Source organism: Cnephaeus nilssonii, assembly GCF_951640355.1.
Source record: "Cnephaeus nilssonii genome assembly, chromosome: 13".
Taxonomy (NCBI): Eukaryota; Metazoa; Chordata; class Mammalia; order Chiroptera; family Vespertilionidae; genus Cnephaeus; species Cnephaeus nilssonii.
Genome location: NC_137084.1, coordinates 40,626,685 through 40,643,789, shown reverse-complemented (window position 1 = coordinate 40,643,789; position 17,105 = coordinate 40,626,685). Strand labels below are relative to the sequence as shown.

The window sequence follows — 17,105 nt, the reverse complement described above, 5'->3', positions numbered from 1 at the left end:
TTGCTTTTATCTTATACTTTTGAGGCAATACCTTCCAAAATGTTTTCTTGTCTATAGCTGTCCGATCTTTCCATTTCCTCCATGTCATTGCTTCTGACATTGCATAAATCCTCACCTTATAAGTTATTTCTTCACAAGAGACATCCATGTTTTTTAAAACATTCATTCTCATGTGTTCTCAAGCATTTATTCAATATTTGTTGAATAAGTGCACATCATAATTGTTCCAAATAAGGGGGACTTAAGATAAATGAGGAAGAGAAAATAACTTTTTCTTTAAGATTAATAATTTATAGATGGAAGATATAGAAAATGGATAAATAAGCCATCAACAAAATAATTTCAAAGATTATTTGTTCTGAAGAAAATTGATATTGGATTTAATGAGAGAGGGGCATAATTACATGAGGAATAGTCTCTCTAAGGAGGTAGTATTTGAACTGGGGCCAGAATAAAAAAAAAAAAAAGGAATCTGCCATGGAAAAATATTGGGATAGAAAGTCTGAAAGTTGGAATAGTAAATCCAAACCTCTGAGGAAGGTAAGCAAACCTGTGATATGCAAGAGATATAAATAATAGGCAAATGTGGTAGATATGTGCATAGTAAAGGTGAGAATGGCCTGAAGTATTGTCACAGAGAAAGCATAAACCAAATGATGTAGAACTTGTCTTCAGTGGTAAGGAGTGAAAAGCCATTATGGAATTTTAATCCTGATAATGACATATTCTGAAAACCCTTTGTATTCTTTGCTAGTTTAATATTCCAAGAATATTCTGTTCACCACAACATTATTTTGCTCAGGTGTATTTATTGCCTACCAACAATGAGTAGTCATCCTTTCATCTATTAAAGAGCTGAGTCATCCAGCCCTGCCAGTATGCAGTTGTGTGTGTCCATATGTGTTAATTATAAAGCTGTTTTCAATTATGTTAAACTGACAAAATCTAGATCTAAATTCAGGCCCCTAAGGGATAAAGAATGTATCTTCAACCCACCACTCCATCATCAACATCCTTGACCCTATTATTCAGATTCAGAATAATAGATGAGGGGTAAGAAAGATAAGAGGTTGGTTGATTAAAAGTGTACGTAGCTTTCATTAGTTGACTGTCTGGGTAAAAATGTCTAGTGCCATGAATAGCCTCTGTTTACTCTGTTTAGGGGCATAATGAGAGGCCATAGGGCTTAGAAAGACCAGTGCTGTTGACAGCCTATAACTACTATAAATCCCTGAGGGTCTCTCATCCTTATTGTGGAGACATAAGGTGAAATTAGAAGGTAATTCATAGGGTAAATTCTGATCACTGTGTGGAGGCAATGAAATGCCCACAAGAGTTAAATTTGCCAAGAAATGACACTCAAACTTATAGAGTGTGAAGGTTCTCAAGCCTTTAAGTGAGAATTTGACTCAAGGACTGAAGGTCAAGTCTTCTTGAGCAAACTAGCAGTAACTCCTCCAAAAGTGATTTCGTTAATGCCATTCCTACCCTAGGATCCACAGGTGAGTGCATGGCCTCTTCTTGTTAGATTTACAAGGCTGGGAGCTTTCAGTCATCTATCATTACCTCCTTCCTTCCCATCTACCCCAGTCAATCAGGTACCATGTCTTCTTACTCTATCTTTGCTCATTCTTTACTTTTTGCAGGCCTCACTGCTCTTCTTGGGTTTAGCCCATTATGTCAAGTCCCCTGAATTATAATCCATGTCTAGTCCCTGCAATTGTGAATTTATATTTGTGTGCATTAAGCATCTCCCCTCCCAATATTATTACTTGAGTCATTTAAAATTCTAAGAATATTTATTGTTTACTCTTGCTATAGCAATAGCAAAAAAAAGAAAAGAAAAGCTAATACCTTTATTTATTTATTTATTTGTTTATTTATTTATTTATGGCCTCCCATTACTTAGTCTTTCCTAATACTCTACCTATGTGTACTCTCGCCTCTAGTTCCAAATAGACATTTTCATGCAAGTCACCAAGCCCTAGCTTGCTGGTTTAGACTCTGAGTCTTTGTTATTATCGTATATCCTACATGAAGTTTTGGGCATTATTTCCCCTTAAAATTTACACAATATCCTAATTCTAACTTTATTTTTGTGTATGTTACATTCATCCAGAAGATAATGCACAATGATTTCATGTGTCTTAGCGTTGGCTCCCCAGTGAGAAAGTGAAACCCTTCAAGAAAGTGGAGGCTATTGTTGATTAATAGAGACTTTTTCTGGAAAGCTCCCAGCCCTTCCTCAACCCATATTTTATCTCCAATTCTATCTCAACAGACATATGACAAGTTAGGTGATTCAAAATTCATGTTAGAGTGAATTGAAATAGTAACCCAAGCCTAGACCTGGATCCCTACAACATTTTTTTCTTTGTTTCTTTTTTTTTTCTTTTTAATTTTTATTAAATGTATTGGAATGACATTAGTTGATAAGATTATATATGTTCCAAGTACACAATTCTATAATACATCATCTGTATATTGCACTGTGTGCCCACCACCCAAAGTCTGAACTCTGACATGTACCACAAATTTACTTTGTTTTTTTCTTAGGCACTGCTTACCACCTCCTTCTTTCCCCTCTATATAAGATTTTGTCACACTGCACTGTTAGTGCATGCTCACGTAATTAACCATTTCCCCACCCCAGAAAACTTTTACCCATCTTGCCATCCTCACAGACACTCTAGAATCCTCCCACAATGCCCACTTCTCAAAAGAGCTGTTTCTTCTTATGTCTCTCCCCACCCCTGAGCCAATGAACTTTTGCTCCTCTAACACAAGAGTAAAAGATGGAAAAAATACACTATAAATTCAGATTATGGAATAGAATGTACTTTATTAAACAGAATTTGTGCTGTCAAGACAAAACCTCAGTTCCCACTTGCAGAAGAAAGGTAATGGGGACACAAATGGGCACTGGTGAACTGGAAAGAGGACTCAGTGGTACTTGTGGGCCATGGCATTGGCAACACCAGCCACCAGCTTCTGCCAAGCAGCCTGCACATCAGGGGTAAATTCCTTGCCAAAATGAGAAGCCAGAATAATCACCATCACATTGCCCAGGAGCTGTTAGGTAAAAGACAAAATGACAAAGAAGCATGTTGAGCAGAAATTTCCAACACAAATTGAAGGAAAAAATAATGGCTTAAAACCAAAACTCCCTCCCAACACTGAACATTAAACTCCTTATGGGTTGTGCTTATGCATGGGCTCTCAGAGTGAGTTTAGTTAAAGTCTCCAACCACTGCCAAAACAAGCCTCCACTTGGTCACAATACTAACAAGTAACTGAACATATTTAGACAACTTGTATTTTTGAAACATTCTGTCTAAAAATGTTTCTCCAAAATCTCTTCCTAAACGTCAATCATCAGGAACCACATAAAATAATGTATTTCTGCTTCCCTGAGGTAGAACTTTACCTACCAAAAGCCAAATTCCTTTCCTCCTTAGGAAATACAACTTTGCTATTCTCTGATATTATTCCCTAAGATAAACACAGTTCTGACAAGAGTTTCTGAAAAGATTTAAGCAAACTCAGGCTATTCATCACTCTTTAATGTCACTAGTTCTGAATCAAGGTGGCCCTGGTTATGCCCACTGGAGGCCTGCCCTCCTGACCCTGTGACCCATAATTTATGAGATCTTTGCTAGTTTTCCCAAAGACTCAATTTCCATTATAATCCCAAAAGTTAAATAAGAAAATAAAGCACATGAACATTCTCTGAACTCACCCTGAAATTCTCAGGATCCACATGCAGTTTGTCGCAATGCAGCTCACTCAGCTTAGCAAAGGCACTCTTGAGGTTGTCCATGTTCTTAATAGCATCTCCAAAGGAAGTCAACACCTTCTTGCCATGAGCTTTGACCTTGGGGTTGCCCATTATGGCAGAAGAAGAGGACAGGTTGCCAAAGTTGTCAAAGAACCTCTGGGTCCAGGGGTAAACAACCAGGAGCCTAAAGAATGGAACCATAGCATATGGGAAATCAAAGACTCAAAAATCTTAAAACAACTTTCCTGATCAATTTTCAAGGCTCATATTCACCATCCTCACCCATGCATTGAATCCCAGTTCCTACCTGCCCAGCACTTCGCCTCCAACCTCTTCCACATTTACTTTGCTCCACACATTAGTGACTGCAGTCTTCTCCTCACCAGTAAAATGCACCATGATGCCGGTCTGAGAGCTTATGGAGATCACAGAGGTGTCAAAAGCACATATGTCTGCTGCTGGAAGGGGTAGCCTTTTATTCTTTACTGCTCACCCCCTGGCCCCTTGTTTCCCCTAGTACTTGGAACTCATTGGTTAAGGCTAAGCTGTTCCTTGGGGGTGGAGTCAGGCCAGAAAAGGGTCAGCAATGCAGAGTGCACTCTGGTTTATAATGTGGTTCTTGGGACAGTCTTTTTGTTGTTGTTGTTGGCTCCCTTTTCATTCTCAGCACAATTTTTTATCCATTCCCCCTTTTGTCTCCCCATGTCATTTTCCAGGATGGCGTTTATCTCTCCCCGTCTCCTTCTCCAAGTAAGATCCATAGAGAGCACTAAACCCAAGATAGGGAGAGAGTTTCAGCCAGAACAGCTTAATATTTGTGTTAAGGATAGTGACAAGGAAAAAAACAGTGTCTCAAAAAAAAAAAAAAATACAGCCGTGACTGGGTAGCTCAGTTCATTGGAGCATCGTCCCAGACATCAAAAGGTTGTGGGTTTGATTCTAGGTCTGGGAACATGTTATGGAACTATAGCAGATGGGAAATCAAAGACTCAAAAATCTTAAGATTTCCTGATCAAATGTCAAGGTTCATATTCATCATCCTCACTCATGCATTGAATCCCAGTTCCTACCTGCCCAGCACTTCACCTTCAGCTTCTTCCACATTTACTTTGCTCCACGCATTAGTGATAGCCTCCTTCTCCTCACAAAAGAAGGATGTCTCAGGAACCAAACCCACATCAAAACATTGTGGGTTTGATTCCAGGTCATGTTTTGAGTTTGTTCCCCCATTGGACACTTGCAGGAAGCAACCAATCAGTTTTTCTCACTCTCTGTCTCAAAAATCAATAAAAACATATTCTTAGGTAAGGATTAAAAAATATAATTGACATAGAATCTCAGCCAGTTCTATCTCCCTTAAGAAGTAATTTAAAACTCTCTGCATCTTAGTTTTCCAAGTGAGACAAAACACATATATGGTAACTTCAAGAAGCTGAAGAGAGTAGTAAGGGATCCACAATAGGACTATGACCTTAATCCCAAAGTACAATACCTGAGGGTGATTTCACAGAGAAGAATGACTGAATATAAACTTATATTCCATGCTTCCCAGGAACCTTCTCTCTGTCTATTTCTCTGTGACTGTAGAAGAAACTGGCTACTTTGGGGATATTGCTCTGAGCTCTCTTCTTGATTTTCTGTCCTACTTATACTCTTTTTACAACTTATTTTAAACCAGGATTTGTGATCAAACTAAGGAATAGATTAATCAATGTTAATCAGGCTAGGAGTTGGAGAATGGTTTAATGTTTGTTGTAGCCATAGATGCCAGAGACTTTAAATTTCTAGTGTCCTTGTTGTTGTTTTTGTTTGTTTTGATGCTCTTGTTGTCTTTGGGCTTCCCTAAGAATTCATCATGAAACATTGTCTGGACCTGTCACTTTCTCAATTACCATTCACTGCTATTATACTCAAGTCTGGTTGATATGGTGGTGAGGAAAGGTGGAGAAGCATCCTATGTGTATAATTAAATTTCAGTCTTTTATGGACCAATTTTCCTGGGCTGTCACCTTCACATATGTTATTTAGTTTTTTCTCCCTTAATAAATTTAGGGAAGACTCCCTGGATTAGACCACATAGCTTAGTATGACAGGATTCTTGGGTGAGGAAGAAGATATTTGACTACTGAAGTAGAAGAACAATGAATAAACAAAAAACAGCTGGCTACTTGGTAAATAATAACCTTTAGTTTAATACAAGTTTTGTGTGTTTTTTAATCCATAGAGATAGAGCTATAGGTTTCAAAAGAAACTTTCCTATAGATCCAGTGTGAGGAAAGTGACTTTTCCTTAGACCTTGGGCATGAGGGTCAGACATTGCTAAAGCCCAGTGAAGAAGAACCAAGTCTCTCAAAACCAAGAGAAACAAGTCTCTCTCTGAAGCAGATCCTATGAGTATGTCCAATTCTCCTGCCAATTCAGAGTGTGGGCACCAGTCTTCTCTTGGCTTCCGCATATGGTGTTGATCCTCTTCCTCCACCTTCACACCCATTGCAAAGCCCATAACTCCTCTACTAGAGGCTTTAGGGATCAGAGCTGGTTTGCCTCCAGGGATCTGGCTCATCCTTTGCTCTCTTATCACTAAAGGTTGTAGGAAAAGACTTTAAGAAAGGGTTATAAGGTTGAATGGCAGCATATCTGTAGCTCAGTATGAAGCTTATGAATTCTGATTCTGAAGTCAGCTGAGTGTAGTTTCATTAGGGGTTTGTGGATTCAAACTAAATTATCTCAGATGCTCTTTTTGAAGTATTTTATGTATTTCTCCTATGGAATATAATGATTATTTTTTTCCTTTCTTGAATGAAATACCTAAAGTTTAGAGAGATAAGTGACATTGTTATCCAGGATAAATCAGAAAGATTAAATGTCAGAAAAAATAGTAATTTATTACTTATAAAGTGGAAAATTAATAAAATAGTAACATAAAATCTCAAGGTACTTAAACAAAAAGACTTTTAAAAAGAAACTCTGATGGGAGATAATCTGTAATATTATCAACAATAAAAAAATATATTTAAAAAAGCAATGACCTACTAGTACTAAATAATGCTAACCCAAGTAAATCCTATCTAATTAAATAGCAATATGCAAATTGACCGTACCTCTGCTAAATCCACAAGTCACGCTCACCAGCCAATCAGGAGCAAATATGTAAATAAACCCAACCAAAATGGCTGTGGCCACGGAGAGAGCAGGAGTGAGGCTTGGGTTTCCCCGGCAATGGAGGAAGCCAAGCTTTCCGCCTGCCCTGGCCGGCCCAGGCCTCCACTCCAGGCTACAAAATTTCAATGATAGAAGATAAATAAACCCCAACAAAAATGATGGCAGCCACAGAGCTGGAGAGAGCAGGAGGCTTGAGTTGCCCCTGGAGATGGAAGAAGCCAAGCTTTCTGCCTTCCCTGGCTGGCCCAGGCCTCCACTCCAGGCTACAAAGTTTCAATTATAGAAGATAAATAAATCCCAGCAAAAATGGCTGCAGCCGCAGAACAAGCAGGAGGCTTGGCTCCACTCAAGGCTACAAAATTACAATTGTAGAAGATAAATAAATCCCAAATACCAGGGCCTCCTCTTGGGTTGTTGGTGGGTGTGGCCACTCAGCAAACCACCATAGGCTCCTCGCCCAGGCCACCTCATGCCCCAAGGAAACCCCCACCCTGATCCGGGACACCCTTCAGGGCAAACCAGCTGGCCCCCACCCATGCACCAGGCCTCTATCCTATCTAATCCTATCTAATAAAAGAATGGTATGCAAATTGACTGTCACTCCAACACACAAGATGGCTGCCCCCATGTGGTCAAAGATGATTGCCCCCATGTGGACACAAGATGACCACCACAAGATGGCCAGCAAGTGAGGGCAGTTGGGAGGGACCAGGCCTGCAAAGGAGGGCAGTTGGGGGCAATCAAGCCTGCAGAGGATGGCAGTTAGGGATGAACAGGCCAGCAGAGGAGGGAAGTTGGGGGTGACCAGGCCTGCAGGGAAGGGCAGTTGAGGGGGACCCAGGCCTGCAGGGGAGAGCAGTTGGGGTGACCAGGCCTGCAGGGGAGGGCAGTTAGGGGCACAGAGGCTGGCAGGGGAGTGGTTAGGGGGTGATCAGGCTGGCAGGCAGAAGCAGGTAGGGGCAATCAGGCAGGCAGGCAGGCAGGTGAGCGGTTTGAAGCCAGCAGTCCTGGATTTTGAGAGGGATGTCAGACTGACCCTTTAGGCCTGATCAGGCATAAAGGGTCAGTCTGACATCACTTGAGAGGTCCCAGATTAAATAGGGTGCAGGCTGGGCTGAGGGACACCCCCCCATGCACAAATTTTGTGCACCGAGCCTCTAGTTTTATAATAAGTTTATATGTGTACGCTTTTGTATATTCCATATTCCTCTTTGTTAATTTAATTAGTAATTCTTACATATTTATTATTTCACTAGAGGCCAGGTGCACGAAATTCGTGCACGGGGGGGCAGGGGGTGTCCCTCAGCCCAGCCTGCACCCTCTCCAATCTGGGACCCCTCGAGGGATGTCTGACTGCCCTCTCAAAATCCAGGACTGCTGGCTTCAAACTGCTCACCTTCCTGCCCGCCTTCCTGATTGCCCCTAACTGCTTCTGCCTGCCAGCCTGATCACCCTCTAACCACTCCCCTTCTAGCCTGATTGATGCCTAACTGCTCCCCTGCAAACCCGATTGCCCTTAACTGCCCTCCCCTGCCAGCCTGGTCACCCCTAACTGTCCTCCCTTGCAGGCCTGTTCGCCTCCAACTGCCCTCCCCTGCCGGCCCGATTTCCCCTAACTACTGTCCCCTGCCAGCCTGGTCACCCCTAACTGCCCTTCCCTGCAGGCATGGTCACCCCCAACTGCCCTCCCCTGCAGGCATGGTCACCCCCAACTGCCCTCACCTGCAGGCCTAATCCCTCCCAACTGCCCTCCCCTGCTGGCCTGATTTCCCACAACTGCCCTCCCGTGAAGGCCATCTTGTGGCGGCCATCTTGTGTCCACATGGGGGCAGCCATCTTTGACCACATGGAGGCGGCCATCTTGTGTGTTGGAGTGATGGTCAATTTGCATATTACTCTTTTATTAGATAGGATGGTTTTTCCATGTATAAATATGGATCAATAGAATTCAAGACTTTAAAACAAATACCAGAAATCTAGAAATATGCATTATAAATATAACAATAGAAATTAAAACCTTAGTTTATAAAGATGAATTATTGAACAATAATTCTGAATAAAATGTGTTCTCTATATGAAATAAATTTAATAATATAATTATTTCACAACCAAAATTAAATTTAGATAAGTTAAAGACAAAGATGTAACATAGCAATTCATACAATAACTAGAAAACTTAGGTCAACCATATATTCTTTCTAACCATAGCAGCAAGGGGATAAATAAAACAAAAGAGGACATGAGGAAATTGGACTTCATAAATTATGCAATTCCAAATACCAGAAAGTGACACAAATAAAATTATATTAATAAAAATAATTTTAAAATACTCAATATGTACTAAGGTTTAGTATTCACATTATGTAGCACAATATAAATATGATAAGAAATGATCACAGTATTTTCAAAAGTTAGAAATAGTTTAATCAAAAAGTCACAAATACTGGTAATATCTAAAAATTTCAAATGAACATAAGAATACACTTTTTGCATATTAGCAAGTAAAGGAAACAAAAGAATAGCATATGCCAATTATGTATGACAAAGAATAAAATCAATTTCATCTTTTGTTGATATTACTTCAGTGAAACTCAGACTTCGCTGGTGAGAATATAAATTGGTCCATGATCCTTCTGGAGACAAATTTGACAAGTGTGTAACACAAACTTTTAAGTATTCAGACATTTTGAATAGCAATTTTATTTATTATTTTTATCGGAAGGAAATTATAGGTTATTAGGAGGAAATTATATTCTTTATAAACAGGATGTTCACTTACACCATTACTTATTATGATGTAAAATTGGAAACAACTTTTTTTGTTCAACAATAGAATATTAGTTAAATTATGATAAACATGAATTTGAATATGCTTCAGCTATGTAAAATTATATGGATGACTATTAAATTACCTGGAAAATGTTTACAGCCTTAAAAAAAAAAAAAAAAAACGAAAAGAAACTCTGGGTAGGTCAGGCTCACACTCGCTCTCTTTCTGCCTCCATTTTGGTCCCACGTTCCCCACACAAAATGCTCAGTGAAGCCACAGAGATTGTTCCTGCTACAGAGCAGGAGGTGCCACAGCCCCAGGCTGGGACATGGTCTGGAACAGAATCTGGCAGTGATGCATCAGTACCAGAGCTCAGGGAACAAGATTCCACACAGGCAACCCACAAGAAGCCCAGAGGCAGCGGCTGAAATCAATGAAGAACCAGTCAGTAAAGCAAAACAGAGCCAGAGTGAAGAGAAGGCTATGTCCAAACTGGGTCTTGGACAGGTTCCCAGGGCTCTAGGGTCACTATCCAGACATCTGAGAATGTTATCTTTGTCATCACAAAACCAGAGGTCTGCAAGAGCCCACTTTCAGATACATAGGTAGTTTGGGGAAAGCCAACCAAGATCGAGGATTGATCTCAGCAAGCACAGGTAGCAGCTGCTGAGACATTCAAAGTTCAAGGTGAAGCTGTCTCAAGCATTCAAGAAAACACACAGACTTGAACTGTACAAGAGGAGAGTGAGGAGGAAGAGGTTGATGAAACAGGTGTAGAAGTTAAGGACATAGAATTGGTCATGTCACAGGCAAATGTATGGAGAGCAAAGATAGTCCAAGCCCTGAAGAAAAACAGTAATGATACTGTAAGTGCTGTTAGGGAATTAACGACGCAATCATCTAAAAATGAGAAACTTTTGTTGGTATTTCAAAAGAGTAACTGCAGCTTGGCTTGAAATTTGTACTGTTTCTATCATTAGTAAAGTTATGGCTTCTTGTGGATGAAAAAACAAACTCTGAAATTTATTAAAGATTAATTCCTACCTCTTAGGGTATCCAGTAGTAGCATTTATATGTTTGTAAGTGCTGTGCAGGATTTTAATAAATGTAAGATACCTGTTTTTAGCAGGAATAAATCAAGTATTTTCTTAAATCTTGCTAGCTAATATATGACATGTGTACTAATCCTAGGAGTCAAATATTATATTATCTTCAGGTGCTCTTAATGTTGAGAATGGTATAACATTGTTGTTAGGTAAAACAGGTCTTTAATCCTACTGCACATTTCTACTATTATCTAAGAAAAATACTTCAAATGTTATTCTTCACCACAAAAGAGTTCTTTTATTTTTAATTTTTAAAATCGAAAAATTATAGACAGGGTTTATAAATCACTGAAACTACAAATGAGCTGCTTAGATTTTTAAAAATTCTTTATTGTTGAAAGTTTTTTGTAAGTCTCCTTTTTCCCCCATTGACCTCTTCTTGGCTGCCCCCATCTTCTCTCCCCTCCCCGACCAGCACATGCCCTCACCCCCTACTGTCTGTGTTCATTGGTTATGCTCATATGCATGCATACAAGTCCTTTGGTTGATCTCTTACCCCTCACCCCTCACCTTCCCTCATAGGTTGTACAGTCTGTTCAATGCTTCTATGGCTCTGGCTCTATTTTTGTTCATCAGTTTATGTTGTTCATTATATTACACAAATGAGTGAGATCATGTGATATTTATCTTTCTCTGACTGGCTTATTTCACTTAGCATAATGCTCTCCAGTTCCATCCATGTTGTTGCAAATGATAAGAATTCCTTCTTTTTTAAGTAACGTACTATTCCATTGTGTAGATATATCACAGTTTCTTAATCCACTCACCAGCTGATGGGCACTTAGGCTGTTTCCAAATCTTAGTTATTGTAAATTGTGCTGCTATGAACATAAGGGTGCATATATCCTTTCTAATTAGTGTTTCTGTTTTCTTGGGATATATTCCTAGAAGTGGGATTACTGGGTCAAATGGAAGTTCCATTTTTAATTTTTTTGAGGAAATGTCATACTGTTTTCCACAGTGGCTGCACAGTCTGCATTCCCACCAGCAGTGCATGAGGGTTCCTTTTTCTCCGCATCCTCACCAACACTTGTCGTTTGTTGATGATAACTATTCTGACAGGTGAGATGGTATCTCATTGTTGATTTTATTTGCCTCTCTCAGATGATCAGTGACTTTGAGCATGTTTTCATATGTCTCTTGGACTTTTCTAAAATGAATGCCCTCTTCTAAAAACTGTCTATTTAGGTCCTCTGCCCACTTTTTTTTATTGGATTGTTTATCTTCCTTTTGTTAAATTGTATGAGTTCCCTAAAAATTTTAGAGATTAAACCCTTATAGGAGATAACATTGGCAAATATGTTCTCCCATGCAGTGGGCTTTCTTGTTGTTTTGTTGATGGTTTCTTTTACTGTTCAGAAACTTTTTATTTTGATGTAGTTCCATTTGTTTATTTTCTCCCTAGTTTCTATTGCCCTAGGAGCTGTATCAGTAAAGATATTGCTACAACAAATGTCTGCTATTTTGCTGCCTGTAGCTTCTTCAAATATTTTTATGGTTTCTTGTCTTACATTTAAGTCCTTTAGCCATTTTGAGTTTGTTTTTGTGTATGGTGTAAGTTGGTGGTCTAGTTTCATTTTTTTTTTTGCATGTATCTGTCCAATTTTCCCAACACCATTTATTGAAGAGACTATCCATTATATGCTCTTGCCTCCTTTGTCAAATATTAATTGAACATAATGGCTTGGTTTGATTTCTGGGTTCTCTGTTCTGTTCCATTGGACTATGTGTCTGTTCTTGTGCCAGAACCAGGCAGTTTTGAAAACAGTGGCTTTGTAGTATAGCTTGATATCTGGTATTGTGATGCCTTGATTAGAAAGAATATTGGTTCCTCTGCTTCCATTATACATCTGAATTTATGTTCTTACAATAGAAATAGGTGGGATCAAAGGCCCTATTAGGTGTTGCATTAGCCCAAAATAAATCAGAAAAAAAATCTTGTAGTTGCCATGCAGGAACCAAGGAACATTTTCTGGTATGATTGCACAGAATGAGAAAATAGACAACAACCTGTGGTTAGGCAACACTACTGCTTTCTAATCACAGTCCCATCACTGAGATGCACACCTAAAATTAATAAAATAATGTATGCAAACTGTGATTGAAAAATTAAAAAAAAAATTAAAAATGAAAAAATAAATAAATAAACACTGTGTCTGCATCTTCTCTCACAAAGGTTGTAGGTGACTTTGAACCAGAACTGGGTCTCATTCTGAGTGGCATCTTTTGGTTGGTGCCTTACATCATGGACAATGATAGTTTAACTGCTCTCTGTGTACACTGTGACATGCTGTAGCCAGTCATATATACATGTTAATTAAATAGAAGGAATCTTCACTGGGAGGTGAGGAAATAAAGGCCAGAACAAACCCATTATTTAACACTTTCTATATGATGGACCTTGAAGTGTAAATCTTGAACCTAGCAACTTAGAAAGTTATACATTTCTCATTTCCCCCTGAAATGTAGCTTTACTCTTTTGGTTTCCTTGATGCTTTTTGACCTTAAGTAAAATTATCTTCACTTATTTTCATGATTAAAATTCTGGGAAATAGTGATATTTCTGTTTAATTTAAATAGTATTGCTAATGTATTCTATGAACTAAGAACAATATAGAAACAAATGTCTCTGGAAGAGTCAGCATTAGAACCAGTGCTTTCTAATTTTTCTAATGCTAAGTTTATTGCACAAGCATAGGTCATTGTCCATATCTTACGGCTCTTATCCAAGACCCAAGTTAAGTGGAAATTTATAAACTTTGTTCAAATGTAGTACCTATGAATTATACATAAATTCACTATTTAAATTTCTATTTAGGGTTGATTCAAGAGGACTCTTGTAGGAATAGGGCTTAGAATTCTGTATCCAGAAATGAAAGAAAAAGATTAATTCTATGCTAAGATCCCATCTCACTGCTGGAGATTTAGAAGTCTTTGACTTGGTGACTTTTAAATTCTCAAAGATGTTAACATTTTTTTAACCTGACATTCTATTTTAGTACTTTATTTGGGCTTTCAGTATTGAAGCTATAGCATAACATGTTTCCCCCCAAAAAATCTGTAATCTCCCTGGAAAAGGGTAAACTTGAGATGTGGTAAGTAAGCCAGATATAGATGGAAGCAGCAATGACCGTGGTTAGACCCCATCCATTAACAAGATAATTTACTAAGAGAAATTATGAGAAACCAGAACCCTTGGTTTATATGACCTAGTGGGGCAGTTAATGATTGCTCCACCCACAAACCCCCTTCAGCCCTTGCTAATTCTAGCCCTAAAAGGGTTCTTCCTGAAATCAAATTCCCACAATCCCAGCCTTCTTGAGTTTGAGGCATATGGGAAGGAAAGGAATACCTCTTAGTTTTCTAGAATAACAAGCTACTGTAGCTCTTCTCTGTACAGGAGCCCCATTCAGGCTTCAATGTCACTAGTTTTTTTCCTTTACATGTTATTTTTTTGTTTTTCTTTGTTTGTTTGTTTTGTTTCTTCTTCTTTAGTTTATTTACTCACTTGTTTTCTGAAGTTTCAGAGGAATTTATTTTGTTTTGTTTTTATTTAACAGAGGCAGGCAGATTTAGTGTTTTTCTCCTTCTGGGGACTTGGGCTGGTGATAGGTGGGTGAGGTCAGAAACTGTGGGCACAGATAAGGGCTCAGGAATACACAGAGATGTGGCAAGGGAGAGGACTAGCTAAAGACAGCGACAGTGAGAGAGTTTCTCTTCCTACTTTCAAAGACTCCATCCATGGTTCCTATCAAGTAGATAATGGGAGTACTTGAGGGTCCTGCATGATTAACTATCAGAAATGCCTAGTAAATATGCTGTATAATATATCAGTGTGTGTTTATAAGTATGTGAGTATTGTCAAAAGATGAAGGCTACAGTGACTAGTTAACATGCAAGGCTCAGGAAGCCAGTAGAATAAACTGCATTCTTTAAATTTAGTTGAAATTAAAAATAAAGTAAGTGACAAATGAGAGAGACTCAGTTTCCTGAAAGAGACAGAATGAATCCCAGGCCAGAAGCTCTTAATTATAATCTTATGGTATGTTCTGATATATAAAGAGAAGTGTTGTAATCTTTAGAGAGTCGGCCAACAAAAATGTATTGTATAAAGGAAAAAATCAAGGAGAGTATAGAAAAAAAAAAGTTGCTCTGTTGGCTTAGAGTCTAGATATGTTTTGAACCTCACATAGCATTTACATCCAGGCCAAGGTTATCCTTGAAGATGAATGAATAGGCCATATCTGACCTCCTTGGCAAGATGATTACTTAGCATGTTTGCATCCAGCTACCTGCCTTCACAGTTTATTTCCTCTACTTTTACCTGATTGATGTAAGGAAATAATTTATTGCTCACATAGACATGAATAGTCCAGCTATAAATCTCCATGTAAATTAATAAGTACTCTGGTTTCCATTTTGGTCTTGAGTGCCTTTCTTTTGGCCAAAATAAGCCTTCAAGAGCCAATTCACCTACAAAACAAATGGGACACATCCTGTAACTCAATAATTTGATCAAAAGCCTTGCTAATTGAGATCTAACTAGCTCTAGTTGGCCTTACCTCTTCCAACATTACTCCACAGATTTCTTTCTATGTATTTAACAGTTGAATGTATGTATATATGTTTTTTTTATTTACAGTTGTGTCTGTGTCTATGTTTAGCTATTCGTTCATTCATTCAACACTGCAAAAGTACTAAGAATACAAAAGTGAAAAAACAAAGCCCCTGTTTTCATGGAGTTGATAGTGGGAGGAATCAGACAAAAAGTAAACAAGCAAGTATGTATATGGTATATGCCAAATTATAAGGCCTATGAAGGAAGACATTGGATTGAGGGCAGAGTGTGACGAGACAACTGTGAAAGGGTATTGCTGCATTGAATAGTGTGGCAGGGATTTCCTCACTATAATGGGACACTTGTGAAGCTACTGGTAGATGATGAACCAGTTCACACACAACTGAGGTTAAGTGTAAAAGGCATGGGAAATTTCAAATATAAATATCCTAAAATGAGAGTGAAACCAAAATGTGTGTTTGGGTCTGAGTTTGTTGTCTCCTTTTTTATCTCCTCAAGAGGAAGCTTAGAATTTTCAAGGAAGGACAATAAACTCAATATAGAAGCAGATTAAGTGATGGAGAGAACATAAGATGTGATCCTAGAAGTGCTAATCTCTAAAATGTGGAACAATAATAATACCTATATCATAGAGTTGTAAGAAAACTCTCACATATACATATGTCTCTCTCTATATATATATACTTAGACACATAGATGTATGCATATATAACATACATATACTTGTATCTGCATATACACATACATATATATGTATGTTATATATACACTAGAGTCCCGATGCACAAAATTCATGCAAGGGGCTCGGTCCTCGCAGCCCTGGCTTTATCCAGAAGGTCGTCCGATGGTCGTCTGAATGGTCGTTCTGCTGTTCAGTCTGATTAGCATATTAGCTCTTTATTATAAAGGATAATATGTATATGCCAACATAAGAAGTTTAATGCAGTAAATGAATCTAATGAACATCCATTTCAAAATTCCTTGTGGTTCAGTTGAACTAGTCTATCTTCCCCTCTTTTCTTTTTTAATTAAAAATGTATTGAAATATTGGGTTGATATTTGTTAATAAAATTATATAGGTTTCAGGTGTACAATTCTATAATACATCATCTGTCTATAGTATTGTCTGTTCACCAAACAAATTCAAGTCTCCTTCCATCACCATTCATCTCGCCTTTGCCCTCTACCAGCTTCCCCCAAACTCTTTTTATTTGTTTTTCTTAAATGTATAATTCCTTAAGTCATTTCACATTTCTGAAACATCTTTTGCCAACATTAACTTCTAGCAAAGCCTACTTCAATGTAGTAGTTCTGGAGTCCTTCTCTGATCCCTCAACCTCCTGGTTTCCCTCCCCCTGGCACTGTGTCATGGTATTTAGCCCTTTGTAGTCCTAGGCAGTTACTGACACATGGGAACACTGTTGGCTCCATCCAGGGAATGTTTCTTTTCTATAGGATTTGAGTTGTCTGCATTTTCCCAATAAGATAGGTAGCACCAAGACTGTCCTGAGACTTTAAAATTGAGGGCTTCTAAGTGACCTCCCCAGACAGAGCTGACCCAGCATGTGAGCCTGTGCCCTCTCAGAGCTCAGGGTCTTTGTCACCTGGATGTCTGGAAGTACACTGAAATGGCAAATAATGATGTCCTCTTTTTCTATTTCATGCCTTTCTCTTTTATACTCATATCTCTGTCCACATCTACGAAATTCT

General features: G+C 38.6%; 1 protein-coding gene and 1 pseudogene across 2 annotated transcripts; one reads left to right on the top strand and one right to left on the bottom strand.

The window, feature by feature from the left end:
- Nucleotides 1-2,937: 2,937 nt before the first annotated feature.
- Nucleotides 2,938-4,206, bottom strand: LOC307109625 (hemoglobin subunit epsilon). The gene is made up of 3 exons (XM_079788444.1): nt 4,086-4,206; nt 3,740-3,962; nt 2,938-3,072 (listed from the first exon to the last, which is right to left on the bottom strand). The coding sequence occupies exons 1-3, from the start codon at nt 4,175-4,177 to the stop codon at nt 2,944-2,946; spliced, it is 444 nt and encodes a 147-aa protein (XP_079644570.1). The 5' UTR covers nt 4,178-4,206; the 3' UTR covers nt 2,938-2,943.
- Nucleotides 4,207-9,970: 5,764 nt separating this feature from the next.
- Nucleotides 9,971-10,666, top strand: LOC307110110 (nascent polypeptide-associated complex subunit alpha-like; annotated as a pseudogene). Its single transcript has one exon. The product of its transcript is annotated as a nascent polypeptide-associated complex subunit alpha-like (transcript).
- The last annotated feature ends 6,439 nt before the right edge of the window (nt 10,667-17,105 follow it).